Here is a 21,659-nt window from a genome sequence, read left to right on the forward strand (position 1 = left end):
CTGGGGATCAGAACTTTGGTCTTGATACTTGTATAACAACCACTTTTCCTGATGAACTAATATTATATGGACATAGGTATAATAAAAGTATATAATTGTCTGCTTGGTATGTTCACTTGTAATGCCACTGCATTCTTTCCACTGTTTGGTTTGATATAGTTGAATTTCAAATCTGGAAGATAATGGAGTATAAAGTTTAATAAAAAATGACAGATCAAATGATTTTCAGTTTTTAAAACATCCACATCTTAGTCTCACTTGTTATAGAAAAAGGACAATGATTTTGCTGTTATATTAAATTAATTCAAAACCAGATTGAAGTAAATTGGAAATGTCATTGTTTTTTAATGAAAGTGTGTATTCCATTTGTCTCTTACTGTGAATAAAATACTGTTAGTTAAAAATATTGAGAATGACTTGCTTGCACTGGTGGAAATTTTAGTTATTGAGAAAAGATACATGATTTAGAATGATGTACAGCAAGTTTGGGAATGTGAGTGACTACCAGGGAGTGGATTCTTTTGTTTACCTGTCTTTTGTTTGTCTGTCACCTTACTTATTGTTTGAACAGGTAGTTACTTTTCAATTAAGACTTTATAAGTTTGCATTTACTCAATCATTTGTTTATTTTGTTTGACAGGTTAGTACTGTGTTTCTCATGCTGGCCTCTATGTCCTATACTTAGGAGATCCTTCTGTCTCAGCCTACTGAGTAGTTGGTATAGGTTTCAGCAGCTGCATCTAGCTACCACCTTATTTACAAAAGGAGGGCAAAATATTCAACAAAGGAGGGCAGAAGAGTAAGTATTAGGAAGGACTAATAAATGAGCACAAGAGTTACAGTTAGAGACATATGTGAGTATGTATGTGCACTTTAGGCCTGTTAGCAAACTTGAAGCCCAGGGAGTAGACTCTTTTACCCTGATTTGTAGACGTCCCTTTGCTGGAGAGTGAAGTTCTATGGCTGGAAAATAAGCAGCCATTCCCTCTATTTCCTGAAATTATATCCAAAACTTGTCATTTTCTTAGAAGTCATTCGTAAGAACCTTTGCTTGGTCCTTGCAGTGCTGTCAGGAGAGAAACATAGCAATAATATGAGCAGCGAGTCATTTTGATCATGAACAGATTTGAAAATGACCTGTGTTCATATCTTCCTCTTTGAATGAGGATGATGTACTCTTATTATTTCAAAGTGATAAGTATTATTCCCTTAAGCATTCATTTATTGATGGTCTAAAAATGTCATTTGAAATTTTCTGACTTTGAAAAATTAATAAATAAATAGCTCTGATTATAATAAAACAGTCAATCTTAAGGGGTTCTGTAAATATTTAAAAAAAAAAAAAGATGAAGTCTGTGCTGGAGAGATGGCTTAGTGGTTAAGAGAACTTGCTGCTCTTTCAGAGGTACCTGAGTTCCAGACCCCACATTGTGGCTCACAAATTTTCTCTAACTCCATTTCAGGAAATCCAACACCATCTTCTGATCTTTTTTGGTACTGGGCACAAACATGCAGGCAAAATGTATATATATCTATATATATATACATTATTAATATATATTAATATATATTAATATATATATTAAAAAGAAGTAGTCCAGTGATAGACCTATCTTCATGCCTTTTTTTGTGGAGAGCAGTTAGTGATCTATCAGCTTGAATTTATTTGTGTCTAATAAGTAGCTGGGACATGTTAAGAGTAGTGGAACAATCCCTAATTCTCTCCCTCCCCATAATGTGTTATTAATGAACTTACTATGTGTAATTGTATTTTGATCTTTACCCCCTTTTGGATACTGGGTCTCACTACATAGACCAGGCTGGCTTCAAACTCAGATATACCCACTTCCTTGGTCTCATAAATGTGGACATCATAAATGTATACATCACTACACCCAGCTAATAGTACTTTTTTGATAATCATATTTGTTCATAGTAGATATAGGAAAAAATAATCTAGAAAGAGATTATCAGTTATCAGAGAGGAATTATCAAAGGAAATGAAGATTTCTGTGATTTTGAGCATATAATTAGGGTAGGGCTTAAGCCAGAAAAATCATCTAGTTATCTTTGTACTGTTTGATTCTCATTATTTCTTAAAGAATTGTGATCATATGTACACATATGAGATCTGTCACATGTCAGGGAGAGAAAAGAGACTTACAACTAGGTAGTCTCTGAAATGCAAAAATAATCCATGTAAGAATAATCTACAGAACTTAAAATTTAGGTGGAAGTTTCTGCTAGCCAATTTGATATTGAAAAGAAGAATAACTGGGACTAGAGCTCAGTTTGTAGAGTGCTTGCCTTGAGTCCAGTCTCTAAGAACTGGTAGGTAGAACTGGGCATGGTGGTGTACACCTACAAGAGGACTGGGAAGAGAGATAAAGGGATTAGAAGTCTGATGCCATCCTTCCCTACACAATTAGTTTGAGGACAGCCTGGGCTACATGAGACCCTGTCTCAGGCAAACAAAAAACTTTTCAATTATAAAAGGTACTCTTTTCAGGAGATAAATAGCAAGGCACTTCTTAGAGAAGTATTATCCTTGATCCAAAGGTCACTGTGAACTCTGTCTGGTACTCTTTTCTCAGCAGTGATTTGGGTAGATGGAAGAAATCCAGAGAAGTTTGAGGCTCTAATGTCTAGATTTCTTTTCACATATGGTAGCTCATTACTTCATAAGAAAATGTTAAGCAAACAGTTTATTAATTGTGTTTATGTTTGTATGTATGTGTGTGAATTGCATGGAGGTCATAGGGAAAGCTCTGGAAATCGTTTCTCTCCAGAATTTGGGTTCCAGGGATTGAACTGAAGTTGTGTGGCTTGGTGGCAAGTATCTTAACCTGTTGAACTATCTTAGTGGTCCCCATAAGGAAATCTTGCTAAGAATTTCATCTGTCTGAAATTATTTCCTAAAGTTGCAATATTGATTTAATTTTTTTAAAATTGAAATAATTTTTGGACACAAAGTGTTACCTTAAACTTGCTGTGTTGTAGATGGTGACCTGACCCTTCTGCCTAAGCCTGCCAAGTATTGGGATTATAGACATGAAACACCACACAGCATCTCATAGTTTCTTCTTTTGTTCGTTTCCTTATGTATCAGAGCTATATTTTTTCCCATCTTTTAATTTATTGTCATTTATTTATTGGTTGAGTTTTTATTTGGGGACAGGGCTTTCACTCTACAGCCCAGCCTAGCCTGTAACTCACTGTGTATTCCAGGTTGGCCAGAAACTTGTGATGATCCTTTTGTCTTATCCTTCCCAATGCTAGGATTATTGTGGTGACATTACACCTAGTTCATTTTTCCTTTATTGCCACATTATGCTTATATATTTTGAGAGTTTAGTATGATAACTTGATATATTGCAATAATTTTTCATGGCTGAATAATATTTCATTGTGCATATTCCATGTTGTCCTTACTCATTCATCAGTTAATAGATAACTTCTGTTTGTTTACATTTCTTCTCAGTAGTGAAAAGTGCCCCATTGAACACTGGAGTGTGGATTGTTTTTTTAGTATATGGATTTATATATCTAGAAGTAGATTTCTATGTCATATGGTAGTTCTTTTTTAAATTTTTATGTCTGTCTTGAGACATGTATATTTATTTCATTTGACTTTTATCTTAATTTTTGTTCCCTGTTGAGTTCCTTATATATTCTGGATATTAACCAGTTGAATGTTGAATGTTAGACAGGTCTTCTCTCTCTGTTGCTTGCTTCTTTTGCTGTGCAGAAGCTTGATAGTTTGATATAATTCCATTTGGTTTTTTCCTCCCGAGCCTTTGAGACCTCACCTTAAAAAACATTGTTTATATCATTGTCTTGAGATATTTTCTTTGAGTAATTTCAAAATTTCTGGTATTGAATTTAGGTATTGTGTTCATTTTGAGTTGATTTCATAAGGTAAGATGAAATTGTTCACTGTGGGGGACCAGCCCCCACATTTATTTACCCCAGGGACTCTTGAGGAATGAGGGATAAGAGTCTTAGTTAGAAATAAAGGGAGGAGAGAAGCAGAGAGAAACACAGTCCTGCTGGGTACAGCCACCAGGAAACTTCGTGGGCTCCAACAGTTCACTGAAGAAACTGTTGGGCTCTTGGCATTTATTTACATTTTGTAAGGCTTATATCAATAATGTAAATATATAGAAGTTATTAAACTGTGTCAAAAATACTATTTTAGTTAGGGTTTCTATTGCTATGAAGAGGCACCATGACCACGGCAACTCTTATAAAGGAAACATTTACTTGGGATGGCTCACTTACAGTTTCAGGGCTTCAGTCCTTTAGCTTCATGATGGGGAGCATGGTGGTGTGCAGGCAGACGTGCTGGGTTTGTAGCTGAGAGCCCTACATTTCGCAGGCAACAGGAAGTCGAGTGACACACTGAGTGGTATCCTGAGCAGAGGAAACCTCAAAGCCCAACCCCACAGTGACACACTTCTTTCAACAAGGTCATATCCACTCCAACAAAGCCACACCTCCTAATAATGCCCCTCCCTGTGAGATTATGGGAGCCAATTACATTCAAACTATGATATATACTATGGTAAATTTCAACTATATTCAAAATAAATGATCTTTATCAAAGAGTATTCCTAATGCAGAAATAGATCTATACCTTTGACCTCCCAATTGCTTTTCTCCTATTTTCCTTTGTTTTGTTTTCTCTTTTTCCTTACGTGGTTAATAAAAATTGGGAAATCCATACAGTGTTTATTGTGCCTAATTAAATATTATTACCCTTTGGATTGTAAACTTTCCCTCCAAACTTAAAAAATTTGCTTGTTTAAAGCATTATCATGTTTATGTACTTGAGTTATATGAGATCTAATTTAAAGAGAATTTCTTTTTTTATAGATTTATTTATTTATTATGTGTACAGTGTTCTGCACTGTATACAGTCTGCACACCAGAAGAGGGCACCAGATCTCATTATAGATGGTTGTGAGCCACCATGTGGTTGCTGGGAATTGAACTCAGGACCTCTGGAAGAACAGTCAGTGTTCTTAACCTCTGAGCTATCTCTCCAGCCCCGAGAATTTCTTAGTAATAGCGAATATTTTACAAAACATAACCTAGTTGACAACACGGAAAACTTCATCTGAAAGAAGAGACACTACTTTTGCATTTGCTTCTTTTCTAAAACAATTTAAAAAATACTGATAAATATTTTTGGTCAGATTTATTGGATAAATTCCCTTTATACTCCAGTGAGTTTTGGCAAATGTATTCAGTGAAAAATATCACCACTATTTTCATATCTTCCTGCATTTAATTCCTACCCAGAGTTGCTACAGTCTTGATCTGATTTCTGTTCCTATGGCTCTACCCTTTTTATAATATCTTGGGATTATTTAGGTAATATATTCCCCAAAATGTTTCCAAAAGACAACCATTACACAGCAAGAAGCCATTCCCTATTCCTTACCTGTATAATTCCTCTATGGAATCTAGGTTATGGTTTTCCCTCTGTCTCTGTGTATTCATCTTTTCTGAATAGCCATGCATAAGGATTAAAACCATGTGTGACTTTTAATGACTTTAATTCCTTTTTAATTGAAAGTAGATTTTTCCCATATATTTTCTGATTATGGTTCCCATCCCCCAACTCTCCCAAGATTCCCCCCCTGACTCCCATTCATCTAAATCCACACCCCTTCTTTCTCTCCTTCATTACAATATACATAGGCATCTAAAAATACAGTAAAGTAATATAAAATAAAATAGGATAAAAACAAACTGGAATAGGACAAACCAAACAAACTACCAAGAGAAAAAAACACAAGAAACACATATAGATGCACACGCATTCACATGCACAGAAATCCCATAAAACACATCCCAAGAAACTATATCTTATCTGCAAAAGACCTGTAAGTGCAAATGTTACATCTCCCGAGGGAAAGATATCCTGACTGTCAGAAGTCAGGCTATACCTGCAAGTGTTATAGCTCTTGAGGGAAAGGTATCCTGACTTGTCAGGAAGTCAGGCTATATATACCTACAGCTGTGAAGGGAAGGTATCCTGGATACTTACAGCTGTGAGGAGAAAGGTATCTTGACTTGTTGGGAAGTCAGGCTATAACTACAGCTGTGAAAGGATGGTATCCTGGATACCTACAGCTGTGAAAGGATGGTATTCTGGATACCTACAGCTGTGGAGGGAAAGGTATCCCGACTTGTGGGGAAATCAAGGTCATACCTACAGCTGTGGAGGGAAAGGTATCCTGACTTGTCTGGAAATCAGGCTATACCTGAAACTGAGTTCTGTTGGGGGATGGCCTCCCTGCAGGGTGTGGCAATCCTGCTTCTCCCCGAAAGAGAGCCATTACAGCTGAGCACTGATACTCTCTGCTAAGGGAGTTTCCCACCCAGCAGAGATGTCTGTTGGTTCTCAGCTTCAGCCCAAGTTGTTACTTCTGCTAAGGGAGAAATCTCTATAGAAATGTAACAATCTGCTCAGGCTCCAGCAAAAAGTTGTTCTGCCTTGCTCGCCTAGGGAAATTTCCCAGCAGAGGTGTCCATTGCTTTTTTAGCTCCATTCCGCGAGGGAGTTTCCCAGCAGAGCGGAATCTCTGCTGGGAAAACTCTGCTCTGGTGAAAACTCTTTGAAGAGAGAGTGGCTGCCTCTGGCAGCACGGAGAAGGGCAGCTGTCAATTGAACAGGCATACGGATTATATAGGGCTTCTTAGGGGTGGGGTCTTTCCAGGGAGAAGATTTTCAGGGAGGGAATTGGTCAGATTTCAATGCCCTTGAGCTTGGACAAGTTCAGATTGGCTCGATTTCGTGCCCAGGGATTGGTTGATTTTGTGCTCAGTTGGTCAAGGGCAGATTTGGCTCTGGTTTCAGGGCCAAAGTGTGTATCTTTCACTGGCCTTTTTTAGCTCTAGTTTCAGGGCCAGGGTGTGTTTGTTTCACTAGCTCTGATTCAAGGGCCAAAGTGTAGTTTTTTTGGCTCCGATTTCAGGGTCAGGGGTTTCAGGGTTAGGGTTGTGTTTCTTTGGTTCTGGTTTCAGGGCCAAAGTATGTTTCTTTCACTGTCTCTTTTTTCAGGGTCAGGGTGGGCTTCTTTGGCTGGCCCTTTTGTCCTAAAATAGGGGTAAAAAGAAAAGAAAGAAAGAAAAAATAGTGCCCAGCCAAAGTATTATAAAACAAACAACCTCCAAAAATTCTGGTGAAAGGATGTTTACTATTATTTATACAGAGTTTTGCAGGATGGTTTTCACCTCAAGTAGGATGTCTCTCAAGTACCTTTTCTTCACATCTGTACCAAATTGGGAGAGAATTTTGTTACTTTCAACACTAATGCAGGTTTTATATATTTTAGTTTCTAAATGAAAACAAACCAAATGATGTTATGCTACAAAAGCCAAGGCATTAGGAAGATGTGGCAGGATTATCTTGTATGTTGTTGGTGCCCAAATATATGAGGTGTTCTGTGGCCACAGGATTGAAGCATTACTAAAGACCTTCTTGAAACTTCTTCCTCTGAGGATTATGAAACAATTACTGGTCCCATTAATGTTTGATTTGACAAATAAGTAAATGTTATAGAATGTTCCAATAGTAACATTAAATCATGGGAACTTTCAGAGAACATTTCTTATAAATGAATTACTGTCAAATACATAAGGAAAATAAAGAATTTAAGATGGACTCAGAAAGATATATTTGATGACCTTATTTGCAGAAGTCCATTTGGTGACTGATGTTCTTAAGTGGAGTTTTACTCTACTGTTATCTTTTTTGGTGAGATCTTAATTATTTTTTTGCTTTTTACTGACTTTGACAGACCTTAATATTGTTTATGAAAGCCAGACCTCATTCTTTCAGGTATTGTTTTTGTTTTGAGCAGTAGTGTAGTTGTGTATCAAATTAATTGTTTTTGTAACCTATGAAGTGAGAGTATGAGTACACATGCCTTGTACTCAATTTGTGCTGGCTCTAATTTCCAAGATGTGGTTAAATATATTTCTGATAACACCCTGTAAATATAATTTCTCAACCAATGTGAAATTTGTAACATACTGTACATTACCTTCCTTCAGTGGTTTTCCAATTCAAGTTAAATTTTGACATGTTTCCCTGTTGTTCATGTCCTGATTACAAATCCAATTCAGAAGCAAATTAATAGACTCTTCTTTCTTCAGTGATTTTAATTTAAAATTCAATTCATATAGTATAGCACAAAGTTACAGATTTGGAAAGCCTGATAGATCTATTTGAACTGTATTATTAAAATTTTTGCATGGGTTTGAATTTGGAGACCACCCAGAGTTGGGTGCTTTACCCTCTCTGAAGGTAAGAAGACTTAGAGCATCTTACTGTGTCGACTTAATCATTACATTGGTACAGCATTTTCTCTATGCTCACTAAAGTTTTACTTTGTGTCTACATTTTATGATTATTAATCATGGTAAGGCTGCTGTGAAATGACCCCATAGGGAAAAGTTATGTCTTTGTTTGTGTCAGTCTTGTGGAGAATAGTAGTAGTTCCCAATGTCTCCACAGAGACTTGATTTTGTGAACTGCTCTCCCTCCCCCCTCCCTTGCCTGCTTTTAAACAGGTGCAGGTGCTTACCCAGAATATACTTAAGGAAAAAAAAAACAGATTATTTAAAAAATTAATTATGCAAATGTATGTCTGTATATGTGTAGGGTGTGTGCAAGTCAGTGAAGGTGACCCTGGAAAACAGAAGACGCCATCAGATTTCCTGGAGCTAAAGTTACAGGTGGTTGTGTGCCTCCTAGCATGGTGCTAAGAACTAGACTCTTGGGTCTTCTGAAAGAACAGTATAGACATTTAACTGCTGAGCCAACTGTCTAGCCCCCAAATGTATTTTTCTACCAAGTTGTTACTTAAATTCTCTTGTTTCTCTCCTGGCTGTTTGCTTCCACTCCCCCCTACCCCCAGCCCTCTGTCTGCCCATCTCTGTTGGCATCCATCCCTCCTTCCCTCTCTCCCTCCCTTCCTATATATGGGCTATGGCCTTACTCCCCCCACTGAAGAAGCATAAGCAAATATTTAAATTACTTAAAAAATTTCTGGGAAATTATTCTACAGGGATAAGATGGTTCGGAATTAAACACTTGTCTACAGCTTGTGGCTCACAGCTGAGGATAGCTGTGAATGCAGTCTAACACAAAATTGAAACATTGTGAATTTTTTTTTTGCAATTAATTGGATGAGTACTAATGAGTTTTTCAAGTAGACTACTCTGAGTTGGTGTGTAGAGCTACAGGGCTCACTAGATAAGTAATATGCTGGCAGGTCTTCCCTTCATTTTAGACAGTGTGGTCACACAGCACCTTTGCTACCTCCCTCTGTATAGGCATCATCCCTGGTGTCCTCTTGTTTCCTCCGGATCTGTTCTCTTATTATCATATATCTCTTGTCTTTCTCCTCAATGTAACTTGTTTTCTGCTTTCTTTGGTGAGATTGCTTAACCTTTGAGAGAGAAAGGGCTGAACAGGATATCAAACATGCCAGTTTTCATTTTCCTTTCCTTTGTATCACCAAGGTAATGAGAGTATGCCTTAGCAAGATTGAGGGCAGTGATGGAGAAAATCAGCCATGACCTAAAGCATAATACACTGTTAAATGTATGTTTAAATATTGTAGCACAGATCTTAGAAGGTCTCATTAATAAAAACAAACCTGGAGCCAGGTATTGGGGTGAATGCTGAAAGATCAGAGAAACAGAATAAGCCACATCCAAACTCACCTTGCCCACTTCTCAGCTGATCCTGTCTCCTCAAACTGGAAGCCTCTGAGTCCTCATCCGAATGGATCTCAGCTGAACTGCTGCTAAAAGCTGAAAGCTTAAAAAGGTTCTAGTTTCTGGTCCTCACACCATCACTTCCTGGGATTAAAGCCATGAGTCACCATGCCTGGCTGTTTCTGTGTGGCTTTGAACTCACAGAGATCCAGAAGGATCTCTGCCTTCAGAATGCTAGGATTAAAAGTGTGTGTGCCATCATTTTCTGGCCTCTATGTCTAATCTAGTGGCTGTTCTGTTCTCTGACCCTAGATAAGTTTATTAGGGTGTACAATATATTGGGGAACATAATATCACCACAATATACTGTTGAATAAAAGATTTCCTGAATGTTTAGGTTTCCTCTCTTAAGACCTCTCCAAAGTCAGTTCCCCACATATGCTGGTAAGGCAAGTTTCCAAGCATTTTGTTTATGTTGACTAAGAAGGGATTTTTAAAAATCAAGTTTTTTATTTTATTTATGAGTTTTGAGTGTTTGCTTGCTTATATGTGTGTATGTGTACCATATATATTCTTAGTACTCTAAAGGTCAGAAGAGAGCATCAGATCCCCTGGAACTTGAGTTACAGAAGGTTGTAAGCCACCATGTGGGCGTTGGGAACCAAACCTGGGTCCTTTGCTAGACCAGCAAGGGCTGTTAACAGTTTAACCCTCTCCCCAGCCCCTAAAATAATATTATTTCTACTTGATATATAGTAATTATGGATGGATATTGTATATTCTGACATCTCCAAACGCTTATACCATGCTCAGAAAGGGGAAATCTGTCATTTAAGAGAGATATCATTTCTTCTTGTGATTTTGAAATATTTAATTAATTGTTGTCAAGCATAGTTATAGACTACTATAGGTTAGTACTGGTTAGTATGAAGTTAATTTGAAGGAAACAAAGAATGATGGGGACTGTTTGGTGTGTACTGTATGCTGGGCTTTTGGGAGCAAATGCTTTCAGAATGATTAGTTCTCCAGTGGATAGTTCTTCAGAATCACCAATGAGTGATTTGTCTAGTAAATGCATTCTTACTCTCAGTTGTTGCTTGAATAGTAAGGCTCTTTACTATATTGGGCAACTGGAGTTCAAATATGTATCTAATTGAATTTTTTTTCCTAAAGTTTAAACAATTTTATATTTATAAAAGTAATTCTTGGTAAATATTTTGAAAAAATTAGCCTTTTGACATAAATTATATTACTTTTAAAGAATTATGACTTGAGTTGATTTTTAGTGAGAATTGTCAGAACATGAGAACTCAAGTATATTTTAAAAACTATATGAAATCTTATTTTAACTGACCCCTTATTTACTCTTCATCTTTAGGCTTTTTCCCTAGCAGCTCCCAAGGCTGTGATGCATTTCTCCGCCACAAGATGACACTGATTTCCCCCTCAGTGCTGAAGAAGTATGGCATTCCCTTTGACAAGGTTTGTCCTTGTTAGGCTTTCACAAATAGATTTTTCATTTTGTGGTATTTGTATTTAGGATGAATTTAAAGTGCAGTACTATATCTTGGATTATTAAATAACACTTATGATAGATGAAGAGAAATTTAAGGTCATGTTCTATAACATCAACAATTTAAGTCTTAACTGTTTATTTCATTTTAAAATATATTTACTAGTGTTTATACATATTAATTTTTTATTATTAGAGAATTTCATACATAAATATAATATGTTTTGATAAAATCCACTCACTGTTCCCTCCCATCCAGAGCTTGCCTCCCCCCACCCAACCATTTTTCCCTCCAAACCTATTGTGCTTTTTTTTTTTTTTTTTAAACCTCACAGTCTACTTAGTGAGTTATATATATGCATGGGTGTAGGATCATGTACTGGAAGATGGATAGCTTCTCAAGGGCCACACATTGAAAAAGAACTGATATCACTAGATATCAGTTGCCAGTACCTCTTCAGCTAGGGTGGGACTTGTTGATCTGAGATCTTCTTCATCCATACTGAGATTATGGCTTGTTTGATTTTGTACATTTTTTTTTTTTTTTCCAAGACAGGGTTTCTCTGTGTAGCTTTGCGCCTTTCCTGGAACTCACTTGGTAGCCCAGGCTGGCCTCGAACTCACAGAGATACGCCTGCCTCTGCCTCCCGAGTGATGGGATTAAAGGTGTGCACCACCACCGCCTGGCGATTGTGTACAGTTTTTGTGTATACCATCATAACTGCTTTGAGTTCATGTGTGAATCATGGTGCTATCATGTCTGGCAAATACTGATTTTCTTCAGATATCTAATTTCTCCAGCTCTTCTCTTTCTGTTCCCACTTCCAGAATGATTTTTAAGCCTTGTGGGGAAGGGGTGTGATATAGACACTCTTATTTAGTGCTGAACATTCCATGGTCGCTTAGTCTTTGCACACTGGCCAGTTGTAGATCTCAATGTCTACTGACTAAAGGTTGAGAAATGCACTAATCAATGGCTATAAAGCAAAGAACTGTACAGGAGAGCAGTTTATCATTATATCCATTTATCAGAATAATTCTGATAGGTCTTCCCCTGGGGCCTATGACCTAGCCAAGCAAGAAGTTTGCACCCAATTAATGGTACCAGGCATACCTTTCATCCTGTGGGGTGAACTCTAAATCCAAGCAGATAGTGCTTGGTTGCTACTGTAACAGTTGTAACACTATTACACAAATGAGTTTGTCTTGCCAGCTCAGTGTTGTTTCTCTGAGGGTTCAAAGCTGGGTGACTGTTGATGACTTTTCTTTCTTAGTAGTGTTCATATAACCTTTTAGTGCTATGGAAGCTAGCCAATATGGATGAAGATGCTTCCATGTCAGTACCAGCATGATTTTTTTTCAATGTTTGTGAGTCAAGTATGTGGTGTCTACATCAAATTGTAGAGGGCAGTCTCAAGCAATGGCAATAGCTGTAATGTTTGGGGCAAATGTCTAGGATACCTTATTGACCAACAACTCAAACAGAGATAACCCCTATTTCACACTGGCCTTTTTTACTTGATAGTATCATTTTATCTAGGGGAGACATTGTCCCCTCATTAATTATAGGGTAACTCCATTCAAACTCTTTATGTATACATATATTTTTGGAAGCTTCTAGATACTAAGTCACAATATACCATTTAAAAAGTTATTTAATATTAATTTTCTCACCTATACTCAATTTCTCTACCCTCATATCCCATCCATCTATCTCATTTAATGTTTCATACTGTTACTCCTCTTTTCCCCTTCAAACACCTGTATTCTGTTTTCTGTCTCTTGAAATCCACTCTCCTCCCATGACTGTTACTAGGCTATTTTCTTTGAGTACTCCAATTTAAACAAATATTGAAAGATTCAAAGCCAACATTTAGCACCCACTTGTACTAATGAACGTGTGTTGGTATTTTTTGGGTTTGTGTTAACACACTCAGAATGGTTATTTATAGTTCAACCCATTTTTCTGTGAATTTCACAATTATGTTTTTTCTTTATAGCTGAGTAACATTCTATTTATAGGATGTTTTCTTTACACATTTTTTCAATTGGTAGTTATCTAGGCTGCTTTTATTTCTTAGCTAGTGTCAATACCACAGCAATGAGCATGGAGGAGCCAATATCTCTATAGTAAGATACAGAATCCATTGGGAATATACCAGAATTCAGTAATGCTGTAACTGGGTCATATTATATATCTATTTCTAGCCTTTTGAATTACCTCCATACTGATTTCCATAATCCAAGTCTTTCATACATGGGGATTTGACTTTTGTGTGGAGTCAAAATTAATATCTAATTTCATTCTTCTACATGTAGCTCTCTAGTTTGACCAATACTATCTGTGGAAGATTTTTTTTTCTCCAATGTGCTTTTAGCTTCTTTGTCAATTGTCAGGTAGCTGTAAAAGTGTTGTCAGTAGTCATATAACTGTAGGAGTATGAGCTCATGTCTGGGCTCTCAATTTTATTCTATTGATCAGTGTATTTGTTTTTTATGACATTGCCATACTTTTTATATTACCATAATTCTATAGTATATTTCTATAGAAATCAATGATGATGATACTTCTAGCAGTGTTTTTATTGTTCAGTATTGTTTTGACTATCCTAAGTCTTTCATGTTTCTGCATGAATTTTGTGATTCTTACCTTCAATTTCTGTGAAGAATTGCATTGAAGTTTTGATGAAGATTGTATTGATTCTGGTAATTGCTTTTGATAACATAACTGTTAATCCTACCAATCCATGAACATGAGAGGACTTCTCAGCCTCTGGTATCTTCCTTAATTTCTTCCTTAAAGATTTCACTGTACAAGTTTTTCAGTTCCTTAGCTTGCTTTATATATGATATATGATTCTCCTTGGGACTCCCGGCCCACTAGTAATGACACAGAAACTAATTAATTATCAAAACTCAGCCTTAGCTTAGGCTTGTTCTCAACTGTCTCCTATAACTTAAATTAACCCATTTATATTAATCTATATTTTGCCACATGGTGTTACCTCTCTTTCATCTTGCACCTCCTATTTCCTCTGTATGTCTAGCTGGTAACTGCCTTTCTACTGCCCAGAGTTCTCTCACTCTGCCTGGAAGTCCCGCCTATACCTCCCACCTAGCTATTGGCCATTTAGCTTTTTATTACACCAGTTACAGCTATACGTCTTCACCCAGGGTACAAATATCCCACAGCACAAATACATACATGCATATGTATGTAAATGATTTTTAAAATTTATTTCATTCCTGTTAGGTATTTATGGATTGGATTGTTTGCATGATTTTTTTTTTCCCCAGTATTTTTGTTATTGCTATATAGAAAGCCTATTGATTTTTGTTTGTGAATTTTTTTCTGAACATATTTATTGGCTGTAGCAGTTTTCTGGTGGTCTGTGGGGTCCTTTATGTATATAACTGAACCATTTTTAAATAAGAATTCTCTGGTGTCTCCCCTTTCTACTTGTGTTCTCTTTATCTTACTGCTATAGTGAAGACTGCAAGCATTATATTAAAGAGCATTAATAGGATGACTGTCCTTGTCTCATTCCTGATTTTAGTGGAAATGATTTGACTTTGTTTTCCATTTAGTGTGACATTTTCTAGGCTTGTTGTATATTGCCTTTATTATATTGAGAAATATCCCCTGTATTCCTACATTGTCTTAGGACTTTTATCATGAAAGGATGCTCATGGATTTTTGTCAAAGACTTTTAATAAGTGTAATGAGTTCATCCTGAGGTATCTGTGCAGTCTTATTTATGTAGTGGATTTTGTTTATTGATTTACATATGTTGAACTATTCCTGAATCTGGGATAAAGCCAGCTTGATCATGGTCTGTGACATTTTTGATGTGCTCTTGAATTTAGTTTTTTAGTATTTTTTATGTTTGTAAGGGGAATTTGCCCATCTTGCTTTTTTTTTTTTTTTTTTGGTTGGGTCTTTGGTTTTGTTTTCAGGATAATAAATAATAGATAGATATACAAAAAGAATTTGGAAGTGTTTCTTCCTTTTATAGTTTACCAAAAAATTTAAGGAGTATTGTTGTTAGTTCTTCTGTGAATATCTTGGTAGAATTTTGTTCTCAGTGCATCTGGCCTGGGTTCTTTTTTAAAATTGTGGGAATTTCAGTTCCTGAATCTATTTATTTGTTGTTATAGGTGTGTTTCAATTATTTTCTTCATCTTAGTTAACTTTAGAAAATCACATGCATCTTAAAATATCTATTTCTTTCAGAGTTTCCAGTTTAGTGGAACATAAAGTTTTTAAAACATGCTCTTATGATTTTCTGAGTTTCCTAAGTGTCTTTCTGATCATTTCTAATTTTATTGATTTTGGTCCTTTCTTTTGCTTAATTAGCTAAAATTTTTGTCAATCTTGTTTACCTTTTAAAGAAAAAACTTTTCATTTCACTTATTTTTTTTTTTTGCATGTTTTGTTTCTATTTCATTAATTTCATACCCAGTCTTTATTGTCTATTCTAACCTACTGGTTTTGGTTTTGTTTGTTCTTGTTATTTCAAGGCCTTCAGGTATATCTTTCTGTTACTAATTTGAGAGGTCCCATATTTTTCACTGTAGGCTCTTAATATTTATTATAAACCTATCATTTTAGGTATGCCTGATGTACTTGGAGAAACTTCTATAGATTCCCAAGAAGAATTTGTTTTATGGAATGTTCTGTATTCTTTAGGTCCTTTTGGTTTATGGTATCATTTAAATCCATCATTTCTATGTTTGGTTTTAGTCGACATAATTTCTTGGTGAGAATGGAGTGTGAAATAACTAGCAATCACTCTGTTAAGAGTTATTGCATGTTTTAGATCTAATAGTGTGTAGTTAATGAAGTTGGATACAACTGGGCTTGGTGCATCTATAGAGATTTACAATAGTAAATCCTTCGTGGATTCTTCATTTAATGACTATGGCATGTCCTTCATTACTTTGATTAATTTTGGATTGAAGTCTACTTCGACAGATATTAGAATAGCTAAGCCTGTTTGTTTTTTAGTTCCATTTGTTTGGAATACCTTTTTCCATCTTTTACCTTAAGATGGTAGAATATTGCCAGGTGGTGGCAGTATACAACTTTAATCCCAACACTTGGGAGACAGAGGCAGGTGGATCTCTGTGAGTTCCAGGTCAGTCTGGTCTAGAAAGCAAGTTCTAGGGCAGCCATAATTATTACAAAGAGAAATCCTGTCTCCAAAAAACAAAAACAAAACAAAAAAAGATGGGATATGTTTCTTGGAGGAAGCCATAAAATGCACTCTTTTCTAGTCCAGTCTGATATCTGTGTCTTTTGATTGGAGAATGAACCTATTAGTATTAATAGTTATTAATTCCTGTCATTTGTTGACTTTTTGTGGTCTTTTTTAGTTACAGTGCAGTTTCTCTTCCTAGTCTTCTATGAAGGGTCTTCTGTTCTCCTTTGCAGCAGACATTGTCCAGCACATTCCTTGCTGCTCTTTCTTTCTGTTGCCTTCTAGTGCAGAAATTTACTCAAGACTTATTGCTTGACTTTGAGTAAATTTCATGTAAGTGGTAGTTGGGTGAAGGAGATCTTAGAAAGCTCTCTTTGTGTAGTCTGGAGTACTATGGGGTCAGTAGGGGTAGAAGCTATCTTGGAGCAGTGGGAAGTAAGATCCTGGAAAAGTAGGCAGCATATATGTTGGGACGCAACAGTCAGTGTGTTGGGTGAGGGGAACCTGGAAGGCCTTGACGGTGTGGAGGCATTTGGAGATAAGATCCTGGAAGAGCTTCTAGTGTGTGGCAGAGTGATACTTATCCATTGTCTTTGTTTGAGAAGGGAGATTGCATAGGAGGTAGTCCTACAGAGTGGAAAATATCTCAGCCTACCTGATGGATTAGGGAGGGAGGTCCCTAGGAACATTGTGATTTTTTTGAGGCCCATTGAGACACAGTGCAAGATGCTATATTTAAAAAAAAATTCAAGGTCTAGTATATATAGTTTAGTAGTGCTAGTGTGCTTGCCTATCATTCATTATGGGAAGCAGATCACCTGCAGGTTAAAGCTGGTTTAGTTATGTATTGGTAGGATAGTCTTAAGACCCGTGTTAAGAGAGGGTTTTGTACTTTATCAGTAGTGCAGAGTAGGCTGTTTTTACCATGATGGGGTTTTGGGGCTTGAAGCCTTTCCAATCTTTGGAGAGAAGGAAGCAGATGCTACACTGAATCTTTACTGTGCTGCAACAGCTTCTTTACTATTACACAGTACTTCACTGGGTGTGTTGAGCTTTTGTGGCTTTGATAGAAAGTAGCAGGAAGAGTTTAAGATCCTAGAAACGAGGTACCAGTAACTTAATGATTGACAATGGCATGTCATGTGGAACTGTGCTCACTTCTGTTTTCCACCTTGATGCAGGGCACATGATGACATAATGTTCCTCAAGGAATTCATTCTCTGATATCACAGGAGCTTGTGACAGTCATTGATTGTAGTATTACATCTGCTGGGTTTACTCCTGGTTTCTATTACATTATTTTTCAGAGCTTTAGTTTCTTCACCTACAAAATAGAGATATTATAATGATTGCCTAATATTTATTCTAAATATTAGAAAAGATAATCTAGATGAATGGTTTTGTGTTCTACATACATTGCATTGTAACATTCTTATTTTTAATAAAATTCCTTTCATATTTTATTTTCATACATTTTTAATTAAAATAGAATTACATAATTTTCTCCTTCCCTTTTTTGTCCAGTATTTCCCAGGTACCCTCCCTTTAAGTCCTCCTATATCTATTCCCACTCTAAAATTGAGAGCCTCCTTTTCTTTGAAAATTATTGTTACATACCTATGTATATTTTTGCATAAATATATAAATACATTTGGTTGAGTCCATTTTTTGTTGTTCATATGGCTTCTGGAGTGACCACTTTGTAATGTTGGATAACTAATAATTTTCTGGAAGAGACTAATTTTCACTCTGTCTGCAGTCATTATTTACCTGTACTTCTTAAACTCTTTAAAAAACAAAAGGAAAAACAAAAACAAAAAACCTCACACACAAACTTTTACAAAGCCAGTATCACTCTTATACACTCTTTTCCTTTTTCTATGCCTATAATTTGAGGACTTAGTATTTAAATGGTGTACCACATTTTCTGTATGTTCTTATCTTGTGAAGTTGTCTTTTCTAAATTTTTCCTTTTTTTTAAATTGTCATGATCCCTTACTTTGTGTCTTAATATTCTATCATGCTTGATTCATTCTATTTGTAAGGCTTCGTCTGAATTTTTTAAGTGATATATTCAATGTCTGAGTTCCATTTTCACTTAAGCTTGTGTTCTCTTCAGTGTCTTTCTCCATTGAGTTCAGTTTCCAAATCCTGCATTATCTTTGTTATCTTGTTCAAGTATGTATTTTTATTATTGTGTATAACTCAAGGTCTTTCTGTTTTCCTTTTGCAAAGTGTTTGTGTCATTATAAAATTCCTTGAATTATTTTTTTTAAAGTTTATGATAGTTGATGATGTGTCTTGAGGTTTCTATAGACTAATGAATGTGATAAGAGACATGCTGTTTTTGGCTCTTCATGTTTGTTTGTTTGTTTGTTTTCCTGTGATTTGACCTGGGCTTGTGAACTTAATTTTTTGGTTGTGTGTTTGATATGATGATGATCTGACCTTCCTTAAATTGTTCAGAATTCACCACCATAATAACTCTAAGATGACAGTTTGGTTACAGTGTGCACTCCTATATTTATATAGTGGGCTTGAGAAATATTTAAATGCATATACCTACATATTCATCCATTTCTGAACATTTTAAAACTGAAATATTAAGAGAATTATTTCCTCTTAACATGGGGTTTATTTCTGATGCTTTAGGGGCATCCTCTGTTAGTGAGAACTGAGTGGTAAAATTTTCTCTAACTTTCATTAAGATTTTGATAGATTTTTACTTCATTTTCTTTTCTTTTTTTAAAAAGCCCAAAAGATTGTAGAATAACTGGTATCTTTTCTAGGATTGACAGACCTCTTGTTCCTGACTATTATTCTTCTGGATTTCATTTCATATTGTTTATTCATTTATTCATTTGACACACGTAGTTGGTGTTCAAGGCTGGAAAATCACTGTAGCTATTTTATGTCTGTTCTAGTGGTAAAATTATTATTTTTTTCATTCAGAAATACATGCTTAACATTATTAGTAGACTATCATCAAGAATATATAGAGTATCTGGAAAGAGAAGTAATGACAAAATGTCACATCTGGAGAAGTTGTGGTAAAAGAGAAGCACAGAACACAGATGGTAGTAGTAGATCCTTTTTCTGTGTTGTATCTGTAGATGAGGTATGGAGTTCATATTCAATCTCAGTAATCACTGACAACACACATTCTCCTTTTGCATTGTGGATCCCATAGACAGAATTCAAGTTTTTAGGCACTTTTAACCACTGAACGATCTCAACATCTAGAACTTTTGTCATTTTAAAATACTTGTGATATCATGACATTTTTTGCTTTCTTAAAAATAGAAAATGATAATGTATACTAATCATTACATGATTTGGAAAGTCTTATTAAATGTTGTTTCATCAAACCCTACAGATCACACAGGAGGCTGGAGAGTTTATGATCACTTTTCCTTATGGATATCATGCTGGTTTTAATCATGGTTTCAATTGTGCTGAGTCTACAAATTTTGCTACTGTCAGATGGATTGACTATGGCAAAGTTGCTAAATTGGTAAGTTTTACCAGAAAAGTTAAGCATATATAGTGTGTGTATTCTAGTTGAACATGTATAGCATTGGTTTTCATCATTCACACTGTGTACCTCTCGCTATAGATTTTTTTTTTCTTTCAGTTTTGGTATATTTATTTTCCATGAGTTGGAAACTCATTCCTGAAATTTTCTATTTTGAGATTATTGTAGGACAGTTTACTCTGACTGGGTTTTTTGCTGTGGATGCTTGCTTTCTCTCTTAAAGCTAGCACTTGGGTTTCTTGCAACATTTTCTCTTGGCTATGTGTTAAGTAGATTTGGATTTCTGTTGTTAAAGTTCAGTCAGTGGTTTTAGAAAACAGGTTATAAAAGTGAGTAGTTAAATTTGGAATTATTGGTGGTGAAGGGAGTGTGGTAAAAAGAAATTACTAAAGCTTCCTTAATGCAAATGTGATTTTTCCCAGTAGTAATAATGTAAAACGTACTTTAAAATCTATCTTAACATTAAAGTGGGTATAAAAGTTCTGTTCATAGCTCTTGTCAACTGTATTTATTGTAGCTCATATACTTTGTCTTTTCACCTACAATGAACAGTTGGTATTAAATCAGATTGCTTTCACCTGGTGGCATGAAAAGAGGGACATTGTTCAAACAATTGATGGTAATTTTCCCTTCCTGTAGCTTCAGGAGAAGCAAACGGCAGAGGGCTGTATCTTACTGAAACTATTTCACAGTATGAAGTTGACAGAATCAGTTAGAAAAATGATAAATGCAGCTTATGGGCCTTATCTTAGCTACTTTGTGGTACAAGTAAATGTTGTTTATTCCCCTTGAAGAACAATTGTATGTAGGACCATTTTGTGGATTTAGGAAAAAATCACTCTTTAGTTACCTGTGTATTTAGAAGATTGCATGACATTAAAATATATATAAAAGTCTAGCCTTTGGCAAATCAGGAAGCATTTGAATGAATTCTTGTTTAAGAAGTTTATTTTGATTCTTTTTTACAGATTCATCTCTGTGTGTGTGTGTGTGTGTGTGTGTGTGTGTGTGTGTGTGTGTGTGTGTATAGGTTGTTTAGCCTTCTGTCCCTTTCACATTCCCTCCCCACTCCCACTGAACTCCTTTTTCTTCCCAAAAAGTTCCCCTCCTGTTTTTATATTTCTGTTGTTGTCTGGTTTAGTTGGTGAACTACTTAACTTAGTTTAATTAGAGTTGCATGGGAATGGGTGGGGCTATTTAATCAAGCATGAGCAAATGTCCTGTGGCTGTAACACTGAAGAAAATGATTAAGGTCTGTTTCTGAGGAGTTGTTTACAAAGGCACAAAACTGAACTACTTCTTCCTATTAGGCAGTAATCACATTCTGTTTAATGAGAAATATGACATTCAGCATGCATGCCTTGACCTGTAACCTTAGTGTTTGCACTGAAGTGAAATGCTTTCTTCTGTGTTGAAATGCTGTGTAACTATGAAGTTGTAATGTGGTATAGTGATTTGGATCTTTAAATTTGGCAGAATAAGTAAGAATTGTAGATATTCAGATCATCAGAAAAATGGCTTAGTATTTGTTTATTATAGGTTTCAGAACTAATTGGTAATATTGATCAAAATGAGACATTTCTTCTTTGTTGACAGCCATAAGCAATAAGATCATTTTCCTACATTTTTGTAGTAGGAGTGGACTGCAACCTGTGAAGAATTGTGGATGGTG

At 35.8% G+C, this 21,659-nt stretch overlaps 1 protein-coding gene across 5 annotated transcripts in view; it reads left to right on the forward strand.

The window, feature by feature from the left end:
* Kdm4c (lysine demethylase 4C) overlaps positions 1–21,659 on the forward strand; it is a 209,741-nt gene that overhangs the window by 66,262 nt on the left and 121,820 nt on the right. For all 5 annotated transcript variants that reach the window (XR_013049167.1, XR_001578650.3, XM_006981402.4 and 2 more), the window contains 2 exons: positions 11,117–11,220; positions 19,829–19,966. Coding sequence is in view for 3 of the 5 variants with exons in the window: in XM_006981402.4 (XP_006981464.1) it covers positions 11,117–11,220; positions 19,829–19,966 (242 nt within the window). In the remaining 2 variants the exon portion in view is untranslated. The remainder of the gene's footprint in view (positions 1–11,116; positions 11,221–19,828; positions 19,967–21,659) is intronic.

Source organism: Peromyscus maniculatus, chromosome 2 (assembly GCF_049852395.1).
Source record: "Peromyscus maniculatus bairdii isolate BWxNUB_F1_BW_parent chromosome 2, HU_Pman_BW_mat_3.1, whole genome shotgun sequence".
NCBI lineage: Eukaryota > Metazoa > Chordata > Mammalia > Rodentia > Cricetidae > Peromyscus > Peromyscus maniculatus.